This window comes from Morus notabilis, unplaced genomic scaffold (genome assembly GCF_000414095.1).
Source record: "Morus notabilis unplaced genomic scaffold, ASM41409v2 Scaffold210, whole genome shotgun sequence".
Lineage (NCBI taxonomy): Eukaryota > Viridiplantae > Streptophyta > Magnoliopsida > Rosales > Moraceae > Morus > Morus notabilis.
In genome coordinates, this window is record NW_010359493.1 from 13,255 (window position 1) to 36,920 (window position 23,666).

A 23,666-nucleotide genomic window follows, 5' to 3' on the forward strand; every position below is an offset into this window, starting at 1 on the left:
GATAATGATCACTGACATTCATATTTGACTCAGGCATTTCCTGAGACTTTGTTCCATCAGCTACTTCCAGCTATGGTCCATCCGGACCATGAAACGAGAGTTGGTGCCCACCGTATTTTTTCTGTTGTTCTCGTGCCTTCTTCAGTTTTCCCTCGTTCATCCCCATCTATTCTTGAGTCAAAGAAGGGCATGGATCTGCCAAGGACATTATCCAGAACCGTCTCTGTCTTTTCATCTTCAGCTGCACTTTTTGAGAAGCTAAGGAAGGAGAAATTTTTGTCACAGGAAAATGTTTTTGAAGATGCTCAAGAAAATTTTTTCAGCTTTGATGAATCGAGAGATACTAATATTATGTCTTTGAAGACACTGAACTCTTCTTACAGTCGGGCGTATAGTATGAAAAATTTGCCTGAGCCTTTGATGACAGAAGAAGAATGTACAACCATTTCAACCAAGGAACCAGTGAGTTTGAACCTCTCTCTCTCTCTGTCTCCCCACCCCCCGTAGACAAATTTTTGCTGTGTACTTTACCATTTCAGATATCTGTATCACGATCTTTAAACCATAACCCAGTTGTATTTCCAATTTGAAACCCCATTAACTTTGTAAGTTTGACAGGTTTGACATCTTTAAGGCATGATTCTACCTTCAAGTAATAACTAAATAAAGATGTATTAATCACCACTAGTAACAATACTAAAAACTATGACTTTGGCCTCTACATTTTGTGGATTTATCTCAAATGATTTGTCAATTAATCTTCACTATTGCCATGACTTGATAGTTGTATTGTATGGTAAGTTTTCAAGCTTGGATGGAAGAAGACTCATTGCTGGCAGAATCATGCCGCCAAAAATTTAAAGATCCAAACTGGTTTTAATCTGCTTTATGTTCTCTCTCTCTCTCTCTTAAATATATATATTTTTTTTATGCATGTCCAATTTCAGGAGGCTAATTCCTTGAGGCTGAGCAGCCACCAGATAACTCTCTTGCTATCGTCAATTTGGGCACAGTCCATATCTCCCGCAAACATGCCCGAGAACTATGAAGCAATTGCTCATACTTATAGCCTTGTGTTGCTGTTTTCCCGAGCCAAGGTAATTGTTCTTTTTGAAGGCTACACCATAAGGTTTTTCTCATTACATAAGCTGTTGACAATGATGCTTCAATAGTAACGTAGTTCATAATTTACCTTTCTATATTAATCGAGTTATTATTTTTACTTTTGTAGTCTTTTTATCTAATCATATTATATCTGTATAACAGAATTCTAGTCATGAGGTTCTAGTGCGTAGCTTTCAGCTAGCATTTTCCTTGCGGAGTATTTCTCTTAATGATGGAGGTGAGCTTTGAAAAACTCATTTGAACAATGTTAATATTGAGGATTATATATGCTTATTCTTTCATTCATTCCTTCATTATTGATGAAATTAGATGAACATTACATAATCGGTCTTCTTACTGCTAAGACACCTAATTCCTAACAAGCTTATAAGCTACATATCTTCTTGTACTTCCAGCCAAGTAAGTTAAGGCAGTTGTTGTTGAGTTAAACACACGGTAGTAAAATAATGGGCAGAAGATGGAGGGCCTATTTTTTGACTAACTATAAACTATAATGCTTAATATGCATTGACACTGTTATGAATTAGTTTGTGTCTTAAGAGAGCTGGTAGTTATGAATTCGTAGCTAAAGTCAAACTGGAGCTAGTAACCTTTTGTGTCTTTCTATGGAAGCATTTATAGAACCATTATTAAGATGCGATTTGTTTGAGATATAGGACCAGGGTAGTGAAGAAATTCTTGTGTCAGATGCATATTATCAAAATTGGCTATTCCGTGACCAATTTGACACACACACACACACCCACACATGAGGGAAACAAGTAGACCATAGAATTGCTTCATCTTAAATAAAATGAACTTTTGATATTTAATTTTGTATGAGCAATGGTCGAAGAGACTTCACAGTCTAAAGGATAAAACTTTGTCAAAAGAATATTTGGTATAATGAAAAAGTTTCAGGCTGTCAAAGTGCGAGCATACGGGTTTAATTCAGTGGTTATGAGGGAATGAATTTTATTCCATACATTGGAGCCAAAGAGTACACGATTATATAATAAAGAGGCTGAAAACCTTACTCCACTAATCAAGGAATACAAATGTCAAAGCTGCCTAAAATACTCACATAAAATAAGGAAACTAATTAAAAATGAGATTGGATAATTTGCTACCCAAATCTCCTTATTCTAAGGAAATAAAAACAAATCAGCTAACACATCTCTGAAAATCAGGGAAATAATCAAAGATTTCCATACTCCCCCCTCAAGTTGGGGTGTAAATATTGATTAAGCCCAACTTGCTGTTTAGTTCTTCGAAATTGCTTCTTGGTAAGGCTTTAGTGAGAATGTTTGCTATTTGGAGACATGTTGGTGTGTACAGCAACTTGATTATCCCTTCTTCTATTTTTTCCTTTATGAAATAACAATCTATCTCCACATGCTTTGTTCTGTCGTGGTGCACTGAGTTTTTTGCAATACTAATAGCAGAGCAGACTGGTTGTCACAGAAATCTTCATAGGCTCCTCAATAGAGATTTTCAGTTCTCTCAATAGTCTCCTCAGCCATATTCCTTCACACATGCCGTGTGCCATGGCTCTAAACTTAGCTTCAATGCTACTCCTTGAAACAATAGATTGCTTTTTGCTTCGCCATGTGACTAGATTTCCCCACACATAAGTGTAGTTCCAGAAGTTGATCGTCGATCAGTTACAGATCTAGCCCAATCAGCATCTTAAAGATTTCTATATCTCGACTTGATTGCCCGGTGCCATCTTTAGATATCTTAGAATTCTATACACTGCCTCCATCTGTGTTTCACTTGGATTATTCATGAGCGGGCTTATGAAACATCCAATTTGAACTTTTAATTATGTGAGAGAGATATATAAGCTTTCCAACTAGTCTTTGGTATCTTCCTTTGTCAACAAGCACACTCCATTTTTCATTCCTAGCTTAGTTGTTGAGTCCATTGGAGTATCTGCAGACTTGCATCTGAGCATTCCTGTTTCCTTGAGATAAGGTCTAGAATATACTTCCGCTGAGCAATTGACATGCCTTTTCTAGACCTTGCTACTTCCATAGCGAGGAAGTATTTGAGATTTCCCAGATCTTTAATCTCAAATTCTTTGGCTAGAAGCTCTTAAGTTTGCTCACTTCCTCCTCATGATCCCCTATTAGGATGATATCGTCTATGTACACAATCAAGATAGTCATTTTTCGTTGAGGAGCATGCTTGACAAACAAGGTGTGATCTTCCTGGCACTGAGAATGGAAGGTCTGTGGCCAACATAAAACCGTGGAGTATCTATGCTCAAATAGTTGGATAGGTATTGAAGGACTTGCACTAAATCTATGGAATTATCACACTTTAAAAGTGATCGGAGAAGCATGTGGGGGTTTGTTAGAAATCCCTAATGAAACGTTGAATCAAACGTTCCTTAGATACACATTAAAATCCGAGGTTTTCCTCAAGGGTTTATGGAGCCTATAATAGAACTTCCATACCATGGTGAAATAATTCATTTAGGTATGTTTAATTTGGGGCACAATTCGTAGGGTGGTGGGGCTACAGGTGTCACGACTCCTCACGGACCGTCACAGTTATCTTGACTTTCAAACATTTACTTCTTAAAAAATGCGGAAAATCGTTAAACTTGAAATACTTTACTTTGAACGACTTAAAGAGCCAGCGGGTGGGACTAGAGAAGATGAAGGTTGTGTTTGGTATGAGGGTTTTAGAACCGGAGTCCATGATTCTGGTTCCGACCTTTATTTGTTTGCAAAAAAGTAAAAAATGGTTCTTAAAAGTTAGTGTTTGGTTTATATGGTTCTGGTTCAAGGTTTGGACCTTAATGTGATGTTTTAAACCAAAACCACCCTAAAAATAAAATCACCCCCCTCTTGATTTTAGATGATTTAAACCCATGGTTCTGATTCCGGTTCCAGAATCATGGTTTGGACCACAAGTTCAAACTATGAATCATGATTCCTGGTTCTAAAATCAAAACCACATTGATTTGAACTCTCATACCAAACGCAACCGAAGTGTCTGAGAGTCATAGGAATATCTTGGATAGTGCTGAAACTTTGGACGGGCTGCCCGTGATTACCGAAAAGTCTAAAGTTTTGCCCGAGTACCGCACCCGAACTACCCGAAAATTCAGGTTGCCCGACCCGACCCGAAAATTGCCCATGGACGGGCTTCGGGCAGGGAGTGCCTGCCCATGCCCGGTCGGGCTGCCCGATGCCCGACCGGCTACCCGAATTTTCAAAATTTTTTTATATTATATTTTTATGTTGTATATTACAATTTGAAATTTGAAATGAACACACGAACTATATAAAAAAAATATTTCTTCATTGATTTTTAAATTGGTAATTCATGATTGCCTCGTTAAAAACCTTACCAAGAAAAACCCAATTGGGATAAAAACTTGGTAAGGAAAAAAGAGTGCAATCATTGTGGGACGAATTACAAATTTGACAAACTTACAAAGTCTATACAAGATTACAATAACACTATACAAATTAGAAATTACAAAGTAAATAAATATTTACAAATTAGAATAATAAAATTTAATTTGAAGCAGAAGGATCGTCTTGAAAATTAAAAGTTAATCTATTAAATTCGTCGATCCATTCTTGGTTTGCCGGTGAGATTGTTGGTCGGAACGATCCTAATCCTTGATGCACACCAAAGCTTCAATAATATCCTGCTGCAATGCGTTTCTCCGTTCGGTTGCAACAGTGGAGACCGGGATCGAAAAAATATCCATTGCCAGTTGTATTAGGATCGGCCAATTTAATGTTCGTGCTCTCCACCAATCAACCAAATCAAACATTTCACTACTGTCTATAACTAAGTCCTTACTCAGGTAGGCCATTAATTCGTTGAATCCGCCGCCACCTCTTGATGAAGATCCACTCCTAGATTCTTCTTGACCTTGAGTTGTCGTCGTCGTCTTCTTCTTCTTAGACAACCCGAAAACATTTAGGAATGAATGCGGATTGTCGTCTCGTTGTTGCGGTTGTTCAACACGAGGTGTGTTTCTAAACCTACTTTCGTAAGAGATATATAGAGAATATATTTTTTCCTTTATAATAGAAAATTAGTCAGTAGTGTCGATAGCTAAAAATCCACCTAAGTTATCTAATCCACTTTCTAAACCTTCTAATTTTAATCTAGAGTAAAAAATGACACCGAAACCATACAATATGGGTAATTTAGACCAATATTTTTTAAACTTCTTTTCCATAGAGGCGATAGGAACTCCTAAAATCCCGTATGTCCTAAATTCACTAAATAAAATAGACATTCTTAAAAGTTCTCCTAACGCTAATGGTGAAGTTGGGTAATAAGTTCCACTAAGCTTTAAGGTAACTTCGTGAAATCTACCTAAAAAGTTATACAAGAGTTCGGCAATTTGCCAATCAGTTTTATCAATAAATCCTGGTCCTAATTTTGCACTAACATAATTTGTTATAGCATTTTTATAGGGGATGCATTGTTCAAGCATTATGTAAGTGGAGTTCCATCTTATGGGCATATCTAAGGCTAATGCTCTAGGGTTTTGATTACATGCTTGTAGAAATATAAACCAATCTTGTATTCTTTGTTTACTACCTTGAATCCAAGCAATGTTATCTCTAATTCTTTTAATATGATCTGCCATTGATTTTAAACCGGACTTTATTATTAAATTAATTATATGACATGCACAACGTTGGTGAAATATATCATTATTACCGAATAAACTTAAATCATTTTCAAAAAGTTCTATTGTTTTAGTATTTGTAGTTGCATTATCTAATGTTATGGCCATCATTCTATCTCTTAAACTATATTCATCAATAACAGATAAAATTGTGTTATATATTAAATTGGCAGTATGTGATCTTCTAACACATTTGAAACTTAAGATTTTCTTATCCAAATCAAAACCTTTATAATAATGTCCGGTTACAGCTAAATAATTTTTGTTGGCAACGGCGGACCAAATATCCGTCGTTAACGCAACGCAACCGCTAGTAGAGTGTAGAAGGTTGATTAATGTTTCATTTTCTTGTTTATATAATTTTAATGCATCTTTCCTAAGAGTAGTTCTAGAAAAAAATTGTGCATTAGGATTATGTACAATTTTAATATAACGCTGCCAATTTCTTTGTTCAGTAAAACTTAGTGGTTGATCTAATGTGGCTATTAATCGTGCCATTTCCATACGATCAACTTGCACATTGTATTTCCACGTGCTTAGACCACCAGTTTAGCAGTCAAACGATAATTGCGTTTGGCGGAGATCAGCTCCACCTCCTTGCTTTTGAAGACACTTTTCAGAGTGTCTTCTTAAGTGTGTAGTGCTGTGAATAGTGTTACCTTGTAATTTCTCACCACAATATTTACATTGAGCTATGTATTTAATATTACCATTATTGTCGACCTACTCGAATGTGTTGAAGTGTTCCCAAACTGTTGAGGTGCGCTTGCATTTCTTCTTAGAACTTGCAACACTTGCACTAGTACTACTGCTTGCCTCTCCTCCACGGCCACCAGTGCCACCACCATTACGTCCCTGACCTCTAGTACGTCCACCAGGTGTCAGATTTACAGTTTCATCAACAACTCTTTCTATAGTTTGCGATTCCTGCGTTTGAAAAACATTAAGAAATTACCCTTCTTCGATGTTGAATTGGGCATCAATGGGAATATCACCACCATAACTAGAAGAAGCCATTATGAAAAATAAGAGAGATTGAGAGCGCTTTGAGATTATGAGAGATTTAAGAGAGATTTGAGAGAGATTAAGAGAGATTAAGAGAGAATGAGAGTTTTTGGGTGAGGAAAATGGTTGGGGGGAGGGGGGGTATTTATAGGAAAATTTTTGGGTTGAAAAAAATTTTTTTTCCCCCAAAAATTCGGGTCCAACGACTAGTATAATTTTCGGGCAGTTCGGTCCGACCGTTGGGTTCAAATTTTTGAGCAAAATTCGGGTTCGGGCAAAAAAGATTCGTTTGGTTTAAAATTCGGGCATTTTTCGGGCAACGGTAAAAAAAATTCAAGTAACTCGGGTAATGCCGGAAAATTCAAAAAAATTCCGGCAAACGGCGGGGGACGACTTCTCCACGGTGGCGGGCAGTTGTGGGGGGATGAATATTTTCGGGCTGCGCGAGCCCGTGCCCGAAAATACCATGGTGGGGCGGCGAGAGGCACCTGCCCGCCGTGCCTGAAAATTTTCAGGCACCGGGCATGCCCGCCGTCTGAATTTGCAGCACTGATCTTGGAACATGTAGGCAAAGGGGCGGAGGAAATAATTAATAATGGAAATCTAGCTTTTAGAAATTCTAGGAGTGGGGAAGATGAAGAGTCGATGGTGGAATCTAGAGTGAAATGTGTTTCTAGAGAGATTGTGGAGGTGATTGGTAAAGGTGTAACCAATAAATTTAATCCATTGAATTGGTTGGAGAGTGGCATGGAAGATTCAGAAGATGAAGAGGTGGAGTCTTGTGGTAGGGCTGAAAGTGGGCCACAATCCTTTCCAAGCCCAGCCCATAAAAGGGTTAACTCAGATGGGGAAAAGCACTGTGGGCCTAAACTAAGGACCCTATTTGATAATTGCAAATTCAGGCCCAAACCTCTGGAAAAATTCTCCAAAGGCTGTATTTCAGGTGGCGGGTCTGACAAGGGTAAAACAAGAAGCGGTGGCCCAAGTCTCAATAAGACGATGTATGAGGAAAGGCAAAATCGACAATCACAGGATGAGCGTACAATTGCTGTGCTGATGCATTATGTGAGAAGAATGCTTAAGAAAATGGATGGTTACAACCCTAATGCTGGTGAGAAGGAAGCTTGTGAAGTATTTGGTGAAGGTAATGGATGAAGACTTGGATAATTGGAATTCTGATATCGATTCAGTTGATTCATCTGAAAATTCATGAAGAGGGCATTCCCGAAGGGCAGATTATTCCTGAAGAGAGCATCTCCGCGACCAAGCGTTCAATTTTACCTTTTTGGACATGGGGGTAGCGGTATGGACGGATGCTCGACCGTATGGCTCCCTCCTTTAGCACGATGCGGTGGTCTGCCGCTCTATGGGGTGGCAGCCCGGTCGGAGAAGAGAACACCTCCTCGTAACGGGTCAAAACTTCGACCAACTCCGGTGGAAATTGCAGTTCCAGGATTTCGTCCTCACCCGCCCGCTGCAATTGCACTTAGCTCAAGTAGTATGCTCAATTGTGTCGGAGAAAACTGCCAGGACAAGGCTCGGAAACTCACCGGCGAGCAGCTCAGGGACGGGTCTCCCTTCCAACATACCCAGCCGGCCCTATCAAGGAATTTCATAGTGTACTTAGACTAGTCCGCACGAATCTCACCCAAAACCACATCGGCGCTTCTGAGCTCGAAGGGAAAAAAATATTCAACGACGCAAAAGCCCTGCACTCACAAGTGTACCCCCTTGCACATCTCTTGCTGCCGAAAATTCATACCATTCTCCACTTGTACCCCGTAGCTCCTTGTCGCGGCGCAAGGCAAGGCCAGCTCTTCCACCACCTTCATTGGCAGGAAGCTATGGGATGCACCACTGTCAATGAGAACCACCACCTCTCGTGAACCTAGCCGCCCAAGGACCTTCATCGTATTGGAGGAAGTGGAGCCCAACAAAGAATTGAGGGATAAATCTGCCGCCTCGTCAGGAAGCCCAGCCGGTTGCTCCGCCTCCTCTTCCTGCGCCTCCTCCGTCTCTGACTCGTCCCCGGCCACCAAGAGGATTTGTAACTGTCGGTTCTTACATCGGTGCCCCGGCCCAAACTTCTCGTCACACCGGAAACAAAGCCCCTTGGCCCGCCGAGCATTGATCTCATCGTCTGTAAGTCGTCAGAACCCCGGGTCCCGATTTGCCGCTGATGCTTGAGCGATAGCCGAATCTGACTTTGCTCGAGGGAAAGTTCTAGAATTCCTAAATCTCCAAATGGGAGGAGTTAGCCCTGGGCTGGTCGGTAAATGAGTAGCCTCGAGCTAGCCCATTTGGTTTCCACCCCCGACCCATTTTCAATCCCTGAACTTATCTTGGGCCTCATTCCTATCTTCTACTTGCTGGGCCAAATCCATTGCCTCTTGTAGGTTTATGGGCGTGTGCAAATCGGCTCCGGCACTCCTCTCAACGCTGTCGCCAGCGTCTCGAAAGAATCACGATACTCCGCCACCGTTTCCCCTTGCTTCAGCGACATCAGCCTCTCAGTTGGGTCCCCTTCTCGAGCTCGGCTAAAGCGATGCAGCAAGGCAGCTCGAAAGTCCCTCCAGCCAGCAAACGGTTCCTGAGTCTCCGCCCACTGGAACCATCCTAGGGCTCGTCCTTCTAAGCAAACGGACGCCGCCATAACCTTCTCATCCTCTTCTACATCATTGATCGCAAAATAACTCTCAGCTCTGAACAGCAAACCATACGGGTCCTCGCCATGGAAGATCGGGAGTTCTAGCTTCTTTCCCCGATGTTCTGCTTGCCCTCGCCGAACTGGCGACGCCGGCCAAATCTCCAACCCTCGGTCCCTTTCTCTTGCCGCTTGCCGGGGTTCAGGGCCGCGCCCTTCCCCCAAGTGCTGTCCGAGGAGCGCCTCTATGCGTTTGACAACGTCTTGAACTCGGCCCACCCGATCTATGAGGATCATCATATCTTCCTGTAATCTCGGCATTGGATCAACCATCGCTCCAAGGAAGCGCACTGTCTCGTTGAGGTGCTCCAAGCGTCGCTCCACAGTATCCTCACGATTCTCAGGTCGGGGTTCAACTGGTCGGTTCGCCATGGATCGTCCGCTCTGATACCAAACTGATAGGAACTTGAAATAACTTCCACAATCTAGCACTAAATGCAAGAATTATAGACTGAATAACCAGAAAAATGGGTCATGGCTCCTTTTATTAATGAATCTCTCTCATACAGCCATTACAAAGAAAACTCTCTTTGCAGCTTAGAACGACAGACGTAAGAAAGAAAAGGAAAAGAATGAGGGATTTCAAGGACCCTCTAACTCCCAAATTGACCCAAGGTTCCAACAAATTCTACACGCCTTTACCTCTTCCCTCCCTTGCCCTGATCTCATCACCTGCAATGCCCTTTTTACCCTTTCTTGAATAGGTAAACTTAATAGGGGGCCTAGGCGGGATCCTATCAGCAACACTCTCTCTGGGCTAAAGTTATTAGAAGTAAATACGGGTTGCAACCTAACAATTGGGACTCTAATGGTGTTTCTAGAGGCACTCATAGGAACCCTTGGAAATTCTTTTCTCAAGGATTGTATTCTTTCCTCAAGAGAGTCAAATGGAGATTAGGTGACGGTTCCGCATTAGGTTTTGGGAGGATGTATGGGTAGGTGATGTGCCTTTAGCTGTCACCTTTCCTAGGTTATATAATTGACGCAAACTAGGGATGGAAAAATTATCTGTATATTTTTCATATATTGAATAATTACATGGCTAAGTATTTATAGAGTTTACATAGAGAGAAAATAGGAAAGGATATCTACCACAATCCCTGAAAATCAGGAATTGTTAAAACTAATTTTCCTAATTTATTTACAGCCTAAAATACCTCTCGACACTCCCCCTCAAGCTGAGAAGTGAATATCTTCCATTCCCAGCTTGGCTACAATCTCATGAAAATTAGAACAATTTAATCCTTTTGTTAAAACGTCAGCCAGTTGACCTCTCGAAGGAACATAGGACATGAGTCCTTCTTCCAACTTCTCTTTGATGAAGTGTCTATCAATCTCAATATGTTTTGTCCTATCACGTTGAATAGGATTGTGAGCGATGTTGATTGCTGACTTGTTGCCGCAGTAGAGCTTCATAGGTTCCTCCCACTTGACTCTCAAATCATCTAGAAGAATTTTCAGCCAAAGTAGTTCACACATCCCTTGAGCAACAGCCCGAAATTCAACTTTTGCAGATGATTTAGCCACAACATTCTGCTTTTTGCTCCTCCATGTTATCAGATTACCACCAAGAAATGTACAATAGCCAGTTGTTGATCTTCTATCCACTATAGAACCTGCATAATCTGCATCTGTATATGCTTCTAACGTCAAAACAGAGTTCCTTTTGAATAAGATCCCTTTTCCGGGACTGCCCTTTAAGTAGTGCAGTATTCTATGTGCAGCTTGAAGGTGAGGCTCCCTTAGATCGTGCATAAATTGGCTGATCACACTCACTGAGTAAGCTATATCAGGCTGAGTGTGTGTGAGATATATGAGTCCATAGGAGTGGCAGCCGGTTTACAATCAGCCTTTCCAGTTTCTATTAAAAGATCAATCACATACTTCCGTTGGGATACAAAGATGCCTTGTCTAGAGTATGCCACCTCAATCCCAAGAAAATACTTCAATCTCCCATGTTCCTTTATCTCAAATTCCTGAATCAGTCTTCTCTTCAAGTTATCTTTCTCCTTCTCATCATTCCCCGTTACGATGATATCATCAACATACACAAGCAAGGCAGTCACTCCCCCTGAGGCTGAATGTTTGAAGAACAACATGTGATCACCTTGACTTTGCCTATAACCCGAATCTTTCATTACCTTAGCAAATCTGCCAAACGATGCTCTATGGGATTATTTTAGCCCATATAGAGCCTTTTTAAGCTTGCAGACTTTGTCACTGGTTTTATTCCCCTCAAATCCTGGCGGGATGCTCATATATATATCTCCTCATCCAAGTCTCCATAGAGGAAGGCATTTTTCACATCATATTGTAGCAATGGCCAGTCAAAATGGGCTGCTAACGACACTAAAATCCTCACAGTATTCATTTTTGCCACCGGAGCGAATGTCTCCTGATAATCCACCCTATAAGTCTGAGTGTACCATTTGCAATCAACTATGTTCTTTCCTTTTGGTCTCTCCACTATCTCCCATGTTTGATTCTTTTCCAGAGCCTCTAATTCCTCTCTCATAGCATTCCTCCACTCCTCCTTCAATAACGCCTCAGAAAGTGTGTTTGGTATGGAGATTGTGTTTAGGCTAGCTATAAACGTCTTGTGGGATGGTGACAGGCGTTTAGGTGAGACATAATGGGAAAGAGGATATAGTGGCCTCTTGGAGCATTCTCGGGATATTTTCCTAATGGCAATGGGCAAATGAGAGTCATCGGCTGAAGCTTCAACTGTCTCAGTGTCTAGGAGTGAATCTGTACTCACCATGCCCTCATTCTCAGGACTCGGGTTGGTCTCTTGGACTTGTGTCAGGTTGGGCTTTTGCCCTTCTTGTATACACCTGAGAAAACCTTGGGACGCAGGCTCTTTCGGATTTTCAGAACTGACAGACTCTTGGGGTTGGCAAGTAGGATCGGTTTCTGTGTTGGAAGACTCGGGCTCTTGGGCAGGACCTTGTGGGGTGACCGAAGTGATGACTAAAGGAGAATGAGAAGTAGACGGAAGATCAAGTGGTTCAAAAGACTCAAACGACTCAGACCAAGTACCATCTTCAAGATTAGTTGTCAACCTCTGAAGATGGGACTTAGGGAAATAAGATTTGTTTTCGAAGAAGGTAACATAAGCTGAGATATAGAATTTTCTTGATGGAGGATGATAGCACTTGTATCCCTTTTGTGTGGATGAATAGCCAACAAAAATACATTTGATTGCACGAGGGTCTAACTTCCCTCTGTTTGGACGGTGGACATGTACAAAGGCTGTGCATCCAAATATCCTAGGTATAAGGCCATTTGAGGTTCTCAAGTGAGGGTAGTGGGCATTAAGAATTTCCATAGTACTCTTGTTGTCAAGTACACGTGAGGGTAGTCTATTTATCATGTGCGTGGCTGTTAAGATGGCTTCCCCCTAGTAGGATTTAGGCGTGCTCCCATGAAACGACAAGGCTCTAGTGACATTTAATAGGTGCCCATTTTTCCTCTCAGCTATCCCATTTTGTTGGGGTGTATCCACACAAGAAGTGTGAATAATTCCTTCTTTTTGAAAATAGGGTGATAAAACCTGGTTGAAATAATCCTTAGCATTGTCTGACCTAAAGGTTTTTATTTTTACCCCAAATTGGTTTTGGATCATGGAATGGAAGCTGGGAATAATATTACTGACATCAGATTTTTGTTTAAGTAAAAACGGCCAGGTTACACACGTGCAATCATCAATTAATGAGACAAACCAACGAGCCCCTGATACATTAGGAATAGTAGATGGACCCCAAATATCACTATGGATCAATTGAAAAGGAAAAACACTTATTTTATTACTGATAGGGAAAGGAACACGAGTATGTTTTGCTAGTTCACAAACATTGCAATGAAACTCAGAAATATCAAATCCTATGAACAATTGTGGAAACATAATTTGTAGGACTCTAAAGGACGGGTGACCAAGACGATAATGGTGAAGCCAAATGGCATCTTTATTGGAAGAACTGAGAAGAGACACGTGCAGGTTACTGGCGGTTTTCTTTGAAATTTCCAGGTGATAGAGACCATTTCTTTCCTTAGCAAGTCCAATCTTCCTCCCCGAGGCCTGATCCTGAAGAACACAATGAGACAAGAAAAATATTGCACAATACTTAAGATCAGTTGTAAGTTTTTGAATAGAAATAAGATTAGCTGATAACTTCGGCAGGACCGGGGAGGAATAAAAAAAACCCCCCCCAACCCCTGCCACTGTAGCTAATTCTCCATTTGCAACAATAATCTTCCTATTACTCGGACAAGGAGTATATGTACGGAAAAAATGTGAGGAATGTGTCATGTGGTCCGTGGCTCCAAAATCTAATATTCAAGAATCATCAAAAAACTTGTCAGAAGCGTGCAATCCATAAGAAATCACTGGTTTACCTGAGAGAACTAAGGAACTAGCTCCGGATGGTTTTTCAAGAGAACTCAATAGACTCCGTAATTTTTCAATCTCATCCCTTTTGAACCCTATCTTATCTCCCTTGAATCCCTTGTTGTCCGGTCCTTCTTCAGCCTTTGATTGCTCTGTGAGATAAGCTTGGGGCCTTTGTTGTCCTCCATGTGTTCCCCACTCACTGCTTGGAGGTTTGCCATTCAACTTCCAGCAATTTTCCTTAGTATGCCTCGGCTTCTTGCAGTAGGTGCACCACAAAGTATCTCGATTTTCCCTTCTTTGGTTCTCCCTTCCTGAATTCCTTGGCTGGTCATCCTTATTCTTCTCCTGATGTTCCAATTTAGTCCCCAGAGCAGACCCTTCCATACCACTCGATTTTTCTAGCATCACATTCCTTCGGCTCTCCTTTCCACGAATAATTGAGATGGTCTCTTCTAGTGAAGGAACCTCCTCCTTACAGAGTATTTGCAACCGAACTTGATCAAATTCGGAATTCAAACCAGCCAAGAAGTCATACACTCTGTCACCTTCAATATATTTCTTGAGAATTGCTGCATCCTCCGGGCATTTCATCTCGAACACTAGATAGTGATCCAATTCTTGCCACATGATCTGCAGAAAATTGGCATACTCTGTGACAGTCATATCTCCTTGCTTCATTCCATTTGTCTTAATCTTTATCTCATACACCTGGGCTGCATCACGTGCCTTTGAATAGGTACGTTGAATGTATCCCCTTCGCACTAGTCAGAAACATACAAGTATCACTAATGGCTGGTTCCATTGAATCCCATAGTGATGACATAATCATTGCATCCTCTTCATCCCATGCCACAAATCTGGGGTCTGTTTTTGCTGGTCCAGTCCCAAGCAGGTGGCTGATTTTTCCCTTTCCTTTGAGGTACGTGCGAATGACTTGTGACCACTTGAGATAGTTTCTCCCATTGAGTCGATAAGAGGCTCTAATATTCTGCAAGTCTCCGGATTTCTGGGCAGGAGAAACATCCTCAGTAGTCAAGGAAGTGCTGGTGGTGCTGGTGGCCTTGGGTTCAGAATTGGACATGATTGAATGAAGGGGAAGAAAAGCAGCAATGAAGGCTGCTCAAGCAGATTTCAAAGAGAAAAAAAAAAATAGAATGATGCTGTGATGACCGGCAGCAATGAAGGCTGCTTGGCGGCGTGGATGAACGGCATCAATAAAGGCTGCTTGGCGGCGTGAAATCCCAGAGAGTCGCCCTAGGGCTCTGATACCATGACGCAAACTAGGGATGGAAAAATTATTTGTATAATTTTCATGTATTGAATAATTACATGGCTAAGTATTTATAGAGTTTACATAGAGAGAAAATAGGAAAGGATATCTAGCACAATCCCTGAAAATCAGGAATTGTTAAAACTAATTTTCCTAATTTATTTACAGCCTAAAATACCTCTAGACAATAATCTTGTGGGAGCTAGGGGTGTCAAAATTAAGGAGGTTGCAGTAGTGGATGATATTTCTTCTCTTAATTGGAACTATAATTTCCGCAGAAATTTAAATGACCGTGAGTGCGAGCATTTAGCTTCCTTACTCTCAATTTTGGAAATGTTTCCTTGTTATCCACTGCAGATCATTGGGTTTGGTTGTGCGATCCACTAGGGTTCTCATGTAATTCATATTTTCATTCTTTAATCAAAATTTCAAATAGCCCTTCTTTTGAGCCTTTCAATTTCATTTGGAAATCTTGTGCTCCTTATAGGGTGAAGGTTTTTATTTGGTTATTTTACCATAGAAAATTGAATACTTTTGATTTGGTGCAAAGAAAACATCCCAATTTTGCATTATCTCCTAGCTGGTGTGTTTTATGTAAGGCAGATGAAAAAACAATGGATCACTTATTCCTCCATTATGACGTTGCTCGTTCTTTATGGTGCAAACTGTTGAGAGCTGCTGGTTTAAGTTGCATCTTTCCGGCTCAAAGCAATACTATCTGTGTGGCTCAAAGCTAGATTCTTGCCTTCTCTATGGGCATCTACTGACCATGCTTTTAAAGATTTTTCACTTTCTTTGACATTGCTAAGTTGGGAGGATGTCTTGGTAAAAATGTTTTGAGTTTTGTACCTGAGTGTTATTTTGGTTCTGTTTTTGGTCTCTATTTTGTTGTATTCTCTTTGATGGATTCCTCATCCGTCTTCTTATTGATAAAATTTTTTAAGTTTCTTATTCAAAAAAAAATAAGAAGAAGAAGAAGAAGAAGAAGAAGAAGAAGCAACATAAAGAGAAGTTTTATGACACTGACTTTTTGATGCGACACAATCTACCCTGTGAGTTTGTCCTTTAAAAGAGTCATTGACCTGGAGGAAATAAAGCCCCAAGCACATCTCAGCGTTGCCAATTGTCTTCCCTGAATCCAAGTCTTGAAATTCACAAGAGTTTTGAGAGAATTTAGTAACACAATTGACTTCCCGTGTGAGTTTGCTAATAGATGGCAGATTGCAGTCTAAGTTTGGGACTAATAGGACTAAATTGAGGGTAGATTCTTCGAGATTATAACAGAACCTGTACCAGCCACTTTTGAAAGTGATCCATCTGCTATCCTTGAAATTCTCATGATAATGACTATATGAATTAAAAATTTTAACATCTCCTGTCATATGATCCGATGCTCCCGAGTCCACAATCCATGAACTTGGTTTCTCTCTTTTTACATTCAAGGCACTTAGAAAATTACCTTTTTGTGCCAAGGATCCGGTTCCAATCACTATGGTGGCAGGGACTTGTTGAGACGTGCTAAACCTCTTTTGAAGGAACAATTCTTCTTTGCTGAAGAGACTGGTTTCGGATGGTCGTGCTGGGTTCTCACCAATTGAGACTAAATTTCCTCGACTTTTACGCGGAGGTTTCCAATCTGCTGGTCTTCTGCAATGATTGCACCAAGGTCGTCCTGTAATAGGAAGTTTACCATCTAATCCTCCATTGTTGCCTGTAGCAGCAGCTTCTTGATTGGAGTTGACCTCGGTGGTCATTCCGTACTTTGTCATTTTAGGATTTACATTTCAAAGGAGGCTCTGATACCATGTGGTTGTATGAGGGAATGAATTTTATTCTATACATTGAAGCCAAAGAGTACACGATTATATAATGGAGAGGCTGAAAACCTTACTCCACTAATCAGGGAACACAAATGTCAAACCTATCTAAAATACTCGCATAAAATAAGGAAACTAAATAAAAATGAGATTGGGTAATTTGCTACCCAAATCTCCTTATTGTAAGAAAATAAAACAGTAAACAAATCAGCTAACACATCTCTGAAAATCTGGGAAATAATCAAAGAATTTCCACAAATTCCAAAAGCACGTGAAGAGAAGGAAACTAAATATGCAGATCTCTCCGGGTAATAGCTTTGAGATGGCAGTAAACTTCACTTTGAGAAGTGTTTCCGAACATTTACTTGTAGCCACGAGATGGTTAATTTTCTCAAGTGCTTGCTAGGTTTCAATTCAACTCGTTCTTTAACATAAAAATATTGTGTGATAAGTCATGATGGTGGCTATGCTAGCTACTAGATAATTAGGGCGTTGATACTTTACTGTATAAATTGACAGCACATACTTGGCTTCTATTTTTCATGTGTTTTCTTTGTTATTTCTATAATTGTGACGTCAAAATATGTATTTAAGACATTTGTTTTCTTTCTATTGCAGGGTCGATTCCTCCATCACGTCGCAGGTCTCTCTTTATCTTGGCAACTTCAATGATTCTCTTTTCACTAAAAGCATACAATATAGTTTCCCTTGTTCATGTTGCCAAAGCAGCAATTAGAGATAAAATGGTATGTTATTTATTGCCTGTAACAGTTACGCTTGCATGGTTTTCATGGTTTACCTTGGAAGTCATTTTTTTATAAGAAACTGGAAATTTATTAAATAAACAGAAAAAAAATACAAAAGGAAGATGGATGAGCTATCCTCCCAAAAGAGAAAAGAACTAGAAGTACAAGACACAACAAGAAAACTGAACACCCTACAATAACTAACAAACACCAAATTACATCAAAATATCCTCCCAATAATGAAATCAAGGAATGAGGAAAATCCTTAAAGGAAGAATCTGTCGATGCCCACAAAGAAGCCAAAAAGTTTGCCTTCTCAAACAATCTTCTTTAGACATGTTCTCTTCAAAAATTCTCTGCTTTCTTTCCAATCAGAGCTCCCAGAAGATAGCAGTGCTCATCGCCTTCCAAACCACTCGAGCTTTCCTTCCCCTTCTAAAACCGACAGGTTTCTCCACCATAACGTCACTACACCGAGCAGGGGCCACCCAAATAAGATCGGCAGCTCTAAACAATTTGCGTGCGCCTGAGGTATTGAGAAATAAATCGTCTGTAGTCTCAATATTTTCCTTGCACAAAATTCAATTAGGAGAGAGTGCGAGATGACGATGCCTTGGAAGTTATTTAATAAGCTCAAAAGTTTTTGCATGAGAAAGAGCTACTCTATTGCTTATGACGCAACTGATTGGCTAAATTAATTAACACTGCACTTGAGAGACAATATTTTGTTTGGAATTGGGGCAGCAATGCTTTCATTTCCTGTAACTTGTAGTAATTAAACATCTCCAGTGCCATCTCAATTATGTTCTTAGTACTATTTGTGTTCTTTTATCAGGTTGATCCATTCTTACGCTTAGTCGAAGATCACAAGTTGCAGGCTGTCAACTCTGGATCTAAGGAAAATGCTTATGGATCTAAAGAAGATGATGGCTTGGCCATGAAGTCGCTTTCAGAAATACAAATTACTGAAGATCAAACAAGGGAATTCTTTGCTTCTGAAATAGTGAAGAGCTTAGAAGACTTGTCAGATGTATAGTTTTTACATGATAGTTTCCCGCCTTTCTGACTTCCTTTAATAGTCAATTAATAAGCTCTTTGGAAATTTGAAATCTCAAGCAGAAGACAGTCTTACTTTTGAGTATTGTTGATTATGTATTTGTTTAACATTCAGTGGTCTCCTTTTGCAGTCCGAGTCATCGACTATAAGACACAAACTTCTCAATGACTTCATTCCTGATGATGTTTGTCCCCTTGGATCCCAGTTGTTATTGGATACTCCCGAAAAATTATATCAGGTTGATTTGAAAAGTAGTACATCTAAGGAGGTAATTCCTTCTCAACACTCAATAGTTTCTAATTCCTCCAATTATGCTTGGGAGAAAACTAAAAATCTTTTTTCAATACGCAGGCTGCTCCACTTTTTTCAATAGATGAGGATTCTTTTGCAGATTCGTTTGATAGTCACAAAAATCATTCAGAATTTGCTGTGGAAACTCCCAGTATTTTGAGTGTGAACCAACTTTTGGAATCAGTATGTTAGCCAGCACCATCTCTTAGTTTAAATTGCGTTCGTAATACAAAGGATTTTAATTGTTTAATCATCAAGCTTGTTCCAGGGCGAGAATGCTCTTTGTTGCAACATTGTGATAACAGGCTTTTGTGTCTGCAGGTTTCTGAAACTACGCATCAAGTTGGAAGGGTTTCAGTCTCGACTGGACCTGACGTGCCTTACAAGGAAATGGCCTTGCACTGTGAAGCACTTCTTATGGGTAAGCAAAAGAAGATGTCTGGTTTAATAAGTGGCCATCAAAGACAAGAATATTTGACGGACTTCTCATATCATAATCAAAATGATGAATCGAAAGCAATAATCTCCGCTTCCTATGTTGATGTTGGTTACCTTGAGGTACTACCCACTCACACTTCTATCCGTTCATGCGCATAGCCACACATATGATTGTTATGTCCCTTAGAGTAGCATCATTGATGTCCTTTCAGCAGGCAGATATGATACAATTGATCTTAAAAACTTGCAATTTTTGGCCATTGTGGTTATTGAAATCTTGCTTGATTTATATTATCTATGGGCTCTTCTAAAATTTTTGTGAACTTAAATGCAAATGCAGGTTAATAACTTCACCCCCAATGCATGCAAACCTTCGGTTGGTCCTGCTCTTATGTTGTGCGCAACAGAATACCAGCATCATCCTCAGTTCTTCAAACTACCGGCATCAAGTCCGTATGATAACTTCCTAAAAGCAGCTGGTTGCTAAAAGAGTCCTTACAAGTGTGAAAATATGTATCTTGATTGATAGGAACTAGGCAGGAATCTGTCGGTAATCTAGCCACCCGTGGATTCTTCCAGGCTCAAAGACTCGCCAGATCTGTCGTATAAACTATTCACATTTTTACTCATCTCCTTAGCTCCGCATAAGAGACCGCCGCAGATCAAAGATCAGCTGAGTTTTTTGCTTCCCCCCCAAACACTATGAAAAGGAGTGCAAAGGAGTTGTTTTCTACCATGTCTCCTTCTCACTCATCTTCAGGTTCTGTTGTGCTTCAGAGCTTCCATTGTCATTCGATCCGTTGATTATATAAAATTGTATTTATTTGTAGTTCCAGTGTTGTTGTGATGGTGAATGTAAAACATGAGAGTTGAATTGATCAGACAATAAATGTAGACTTGATAGTAAATCACACACAGGATGTCTTAGGAGATAGACCTGTGTGCTTCAATGAATCTCTTGATTCTTCTATATAGCAGAGATGACTCTTCTTTATCACTAAAGAGCAATATCTCTAATGTTGCATAATCGATTTATTATTGTTATTTTCTATTTTTAAGGGAAACGTCCCATTGTTGCTTTTATCAAATTGGGAACTTTTTTTTGGGATAAAACACTGTTTGCGATTTATTTGTCCATTAGTTGGAAAAAAAAAAAAAAAACTTTTCTGATGGAATTGGTTGTGAGTCATGTTTCCCATGGTAGAAATTTGTACGTAGATTGATGTTTTTGATGCCTTTTCATACTTTGAAATATATTATCCCATAGGAAAAAGAAAATGATTCATTTCCCTTGTGAAGCAAAATGATTCATGCCTCTTGTGAAGCATCGGCCACAATTGTGTGGCTACATGAGGGAATATTTGCACAATCTCTTGGAGTTGTCTGGGAATAAATTAGTCTAACCAATAAAACAGAAATATTAGAGTATCTCTAATACAGTACCCTAATGTAAAAATGACAAATAACATTTTATATGTAATGTTAGAACATCTACGATGTAATGCTAAATGAGTGTGTCAATGTCAAATTTTAGTATTTGAGTAGGAAACATTGTTCAATGTGATGTTATTCTTAGTGACAAATTTGACACTTAGTATGGAATTTAACACCAGATATAACACTTGCCAAATTTTCACATTTGATTTTTATTTGTTTTATATATTTATCTTTTCGTTTAATTATAACAGTATAGATATTTTTAAATTATTTAAAAATTAAAAATTTTATTGCATTGGCGCAAACAGAAAAATAACATATTGAATATGCTATTTTCACACATAGAAGTTGGAGATGGTCTTATTTTTAGTAATAAATTTGACATATGCTATACTTAATATCAAAATTATTACCAAGTATAGTATATATCAAATCTTAGCATTTAATTATTATTGGCCTTTTCATTTAATTGTTACAATATTGTTATTTTTAAATTATTTGAAAATTATAAACTTACTTTTATAAATTACAAAGCTTCATAATTAATAGTTATACAAAAAAAAAGCTTAACTTCTAACGTTACGATTTTTATCAAAAAATATGATTTTTAACCAAAAAAAATAACACATTATTTATATGTGGTACATAATTTAGAAGTATTTTAGTAACTCCGTTATCTTTAAATAAAATTTGAATTTAAGAGTATGTTTCACAACTCAAGTCTTAACTTGAGTTGTGTATGTTAGAGAAAAATACTATAGTAAAAAAATTGAATTTAAATTTTTATGAGATAAAATGTGTAGTAATAGAACTTGAGTTGTAAAATGAACAAGACCTAAAAGTTTATTTAATTTAAGAATCTAAATGCTAAGGAACATTAAATACACTAAAAACTCTGGGTGCGTTTGAAATTGTTTTCAAAAATGTTTCTGCATTATTTTGAGGTAGGAAAACGAAAACGGTTTATAAATTGCGTTTGTTTAATAAATGTTTTGAAAACAAAACTGAAAATAAAAAACAATGAGAATGATTTTTGTGAAGAAAATGAGAATGATTTTTGTGAAGAAAGTAGAAAATTATTGAAAATTATTTTCCCTCTTTCATTTTCATTTTCTAGTACTTATCAATAAAGTTATTTTAAATAATTAATTATTAATTACTAATTATATTATATATTAATTAATAATTAATAAATAGATATATTTAATAACTAATAAATAAATAGTAATTATTTAATTATTAATTAAATATTAATTTATTACTATTAAGTTTTTAATTTTATTAATAAAATAATAAATAATATAGTAATTAATTATTTAATTAAAGATTAATTGTCAAAAATTAATTATATAACATATTAATAATAAAATAAGTAATAATAGGTTAGTAAATAAATAATAAATAATTAATATATCAATCAATTAATTATAATCTATTAGTTAATAAATAGTTGGTAAATAAAAAATAAATAGTAATTACTTAATTAATAATTAATATTAAATTATAATTATTAATATGTAATATACTAATCAATAGTAATTCACAGTTAGTAATTAATCATTATAATTTAGATTAGGTTTCCCCCATCAACTTCTCAGTTCTCGAAGGTGGACAAGGCATAGCTACACAAAATAATATATTTCGAGAGAACAGAAAAACGAGAAAGAGAAATCAACAGAAACCAGAAAAATGACAATAAGAACATGAAGTTCAAATACGAAAATAAAAACTAATCTTTCACTCTTCTTCTTCGATCTTCCTAAGTCGCTGTCTTTTCGATCTTCTTGAGTCCTGACAGTTTGAAAGGTGTGAGAAGAAGAAGAAGAACACAAAAGAACATATGAAAATGAGAGAGCCTCTGCTTCTAAGTTCTAACCTTTCACAGTTCGAAATGTGTGAGACGAAGAAGAAGAATTGCTATTTAATCTTAGCCTGAGGACTGTGAGGAGCCGATGACGGAGGAACGGCGGGGGGAGGGGGGGGGTTTTGGGGTTCTTAGAGGAGATTGGAGGGGATCTGAGAGAAGATTGAAGAGAAAGAAGGAATTGAAAGAGGAAAAGTGAGGAAATTTTGAGAGATAGGAGGCTAGGAGCGGCTGCGGGCTGCGGCACATGCAAAATGAAAATGAGAGAGAGAGAGAGAGAGAGTGAGAAACATCAGGGTTGGGCTCTTTTTACCTGCTTTTTCATCAAGTTCGGCCAGGTCGGTGGTACTTCGGGTTCATGAATTCCCACCCCGCGTTCTTTTTTTCACAGTATAGATCGGACATAATTAAAATTAAAAATTAAATTAAAAATTAAAAATCTCAGATTTTTGAGTAGGGTTGGCTCAGCACCTTAATTGGTTTGGACGAGGGACTAATATGTTAAGGCCTCGTTTAATTTATTGATTTAATTTTTTAATTTGAGTTAAAATATAATTTTATACGAAAATTTTTAATTATAATAAAAAAATTAAATATAATTTTTTATAAATTTTTAACTGTAATAAGATTAAAATTAATAATTTAAATAGATAAAATAAATAAGTTGAGATTATGTTTTTCTCAATCAACGGTCTATTTCTTTCGAGAATAAATAATTTATAGTCGGGTTGACAGACAATTTAATCAAGTGGGGCCTCAAAACTGTAGGGTATCAGGTTGATAATTAACTCAAGATCAAATTCATGATCAGTTCTTATCTTTTCTCAGTTAATAGTAAAAGTGTGTGTGTGTATATATATGTATATATATA

The 23,666-nt window shown here is 38.4% G+C and overlaps 1 protein-coding gene across 2 annotated transcripts in view; it reads left to right on the forward strand.

Annotated features, from left to right (window-relative positions):
• The window catches only part of LOC21388445, a 33,052-nt gene extending 12,471 nt beyond the window's left edge, over positions 1 to 20,581 (forward strand). Inside the window, exons 12-20 of one of the 2 annotated variants that reach the window (XM_024163319.1) lie at positions 34 to 462; positions 948 to 1,097; positions 1,267 to 1,342; positions 17,581 to 17,708; positions 18,544 to 18,738; positions 18,896 to 19,033; positions 19,117 to 19,239; positions 19,378 to 19,614; positions 19,835 to 20,581. In XM_024163319.1, the coding sequence (XP_024019087.1) occupies positions 34 to 462; positions 948 to 1,097; positions 1,267 to 1,342; positions 17,581 to 17,708; positions 18,544 to 18,738; positions 18,896 to 19,033; positions 19,117 to 19,239; positions 19,378 to 19,614; positions 19,835 to 19,981 (1,623 nt within the window). In that variant the 3' untranslated portion in view covers positions 19,982 to 20,581. The remainder of the gene's footprint in view (positions 1 to 33; positions 463 to 947; positions 1,098 to 1,266; positions 1,343 to 17,580; positions 17,709 to 18,543; positions 18,739 to 18,895; positions 19,034 to 19,116; positions 19,240 to 19,377; positions 19,615 to 19,834) is intronic. The other variant, XM_024163320.1, reaches the window with a different exon arrangement.
• Positions 20,582 to 23,666: the final 3,085 nt, after the last annotated feature.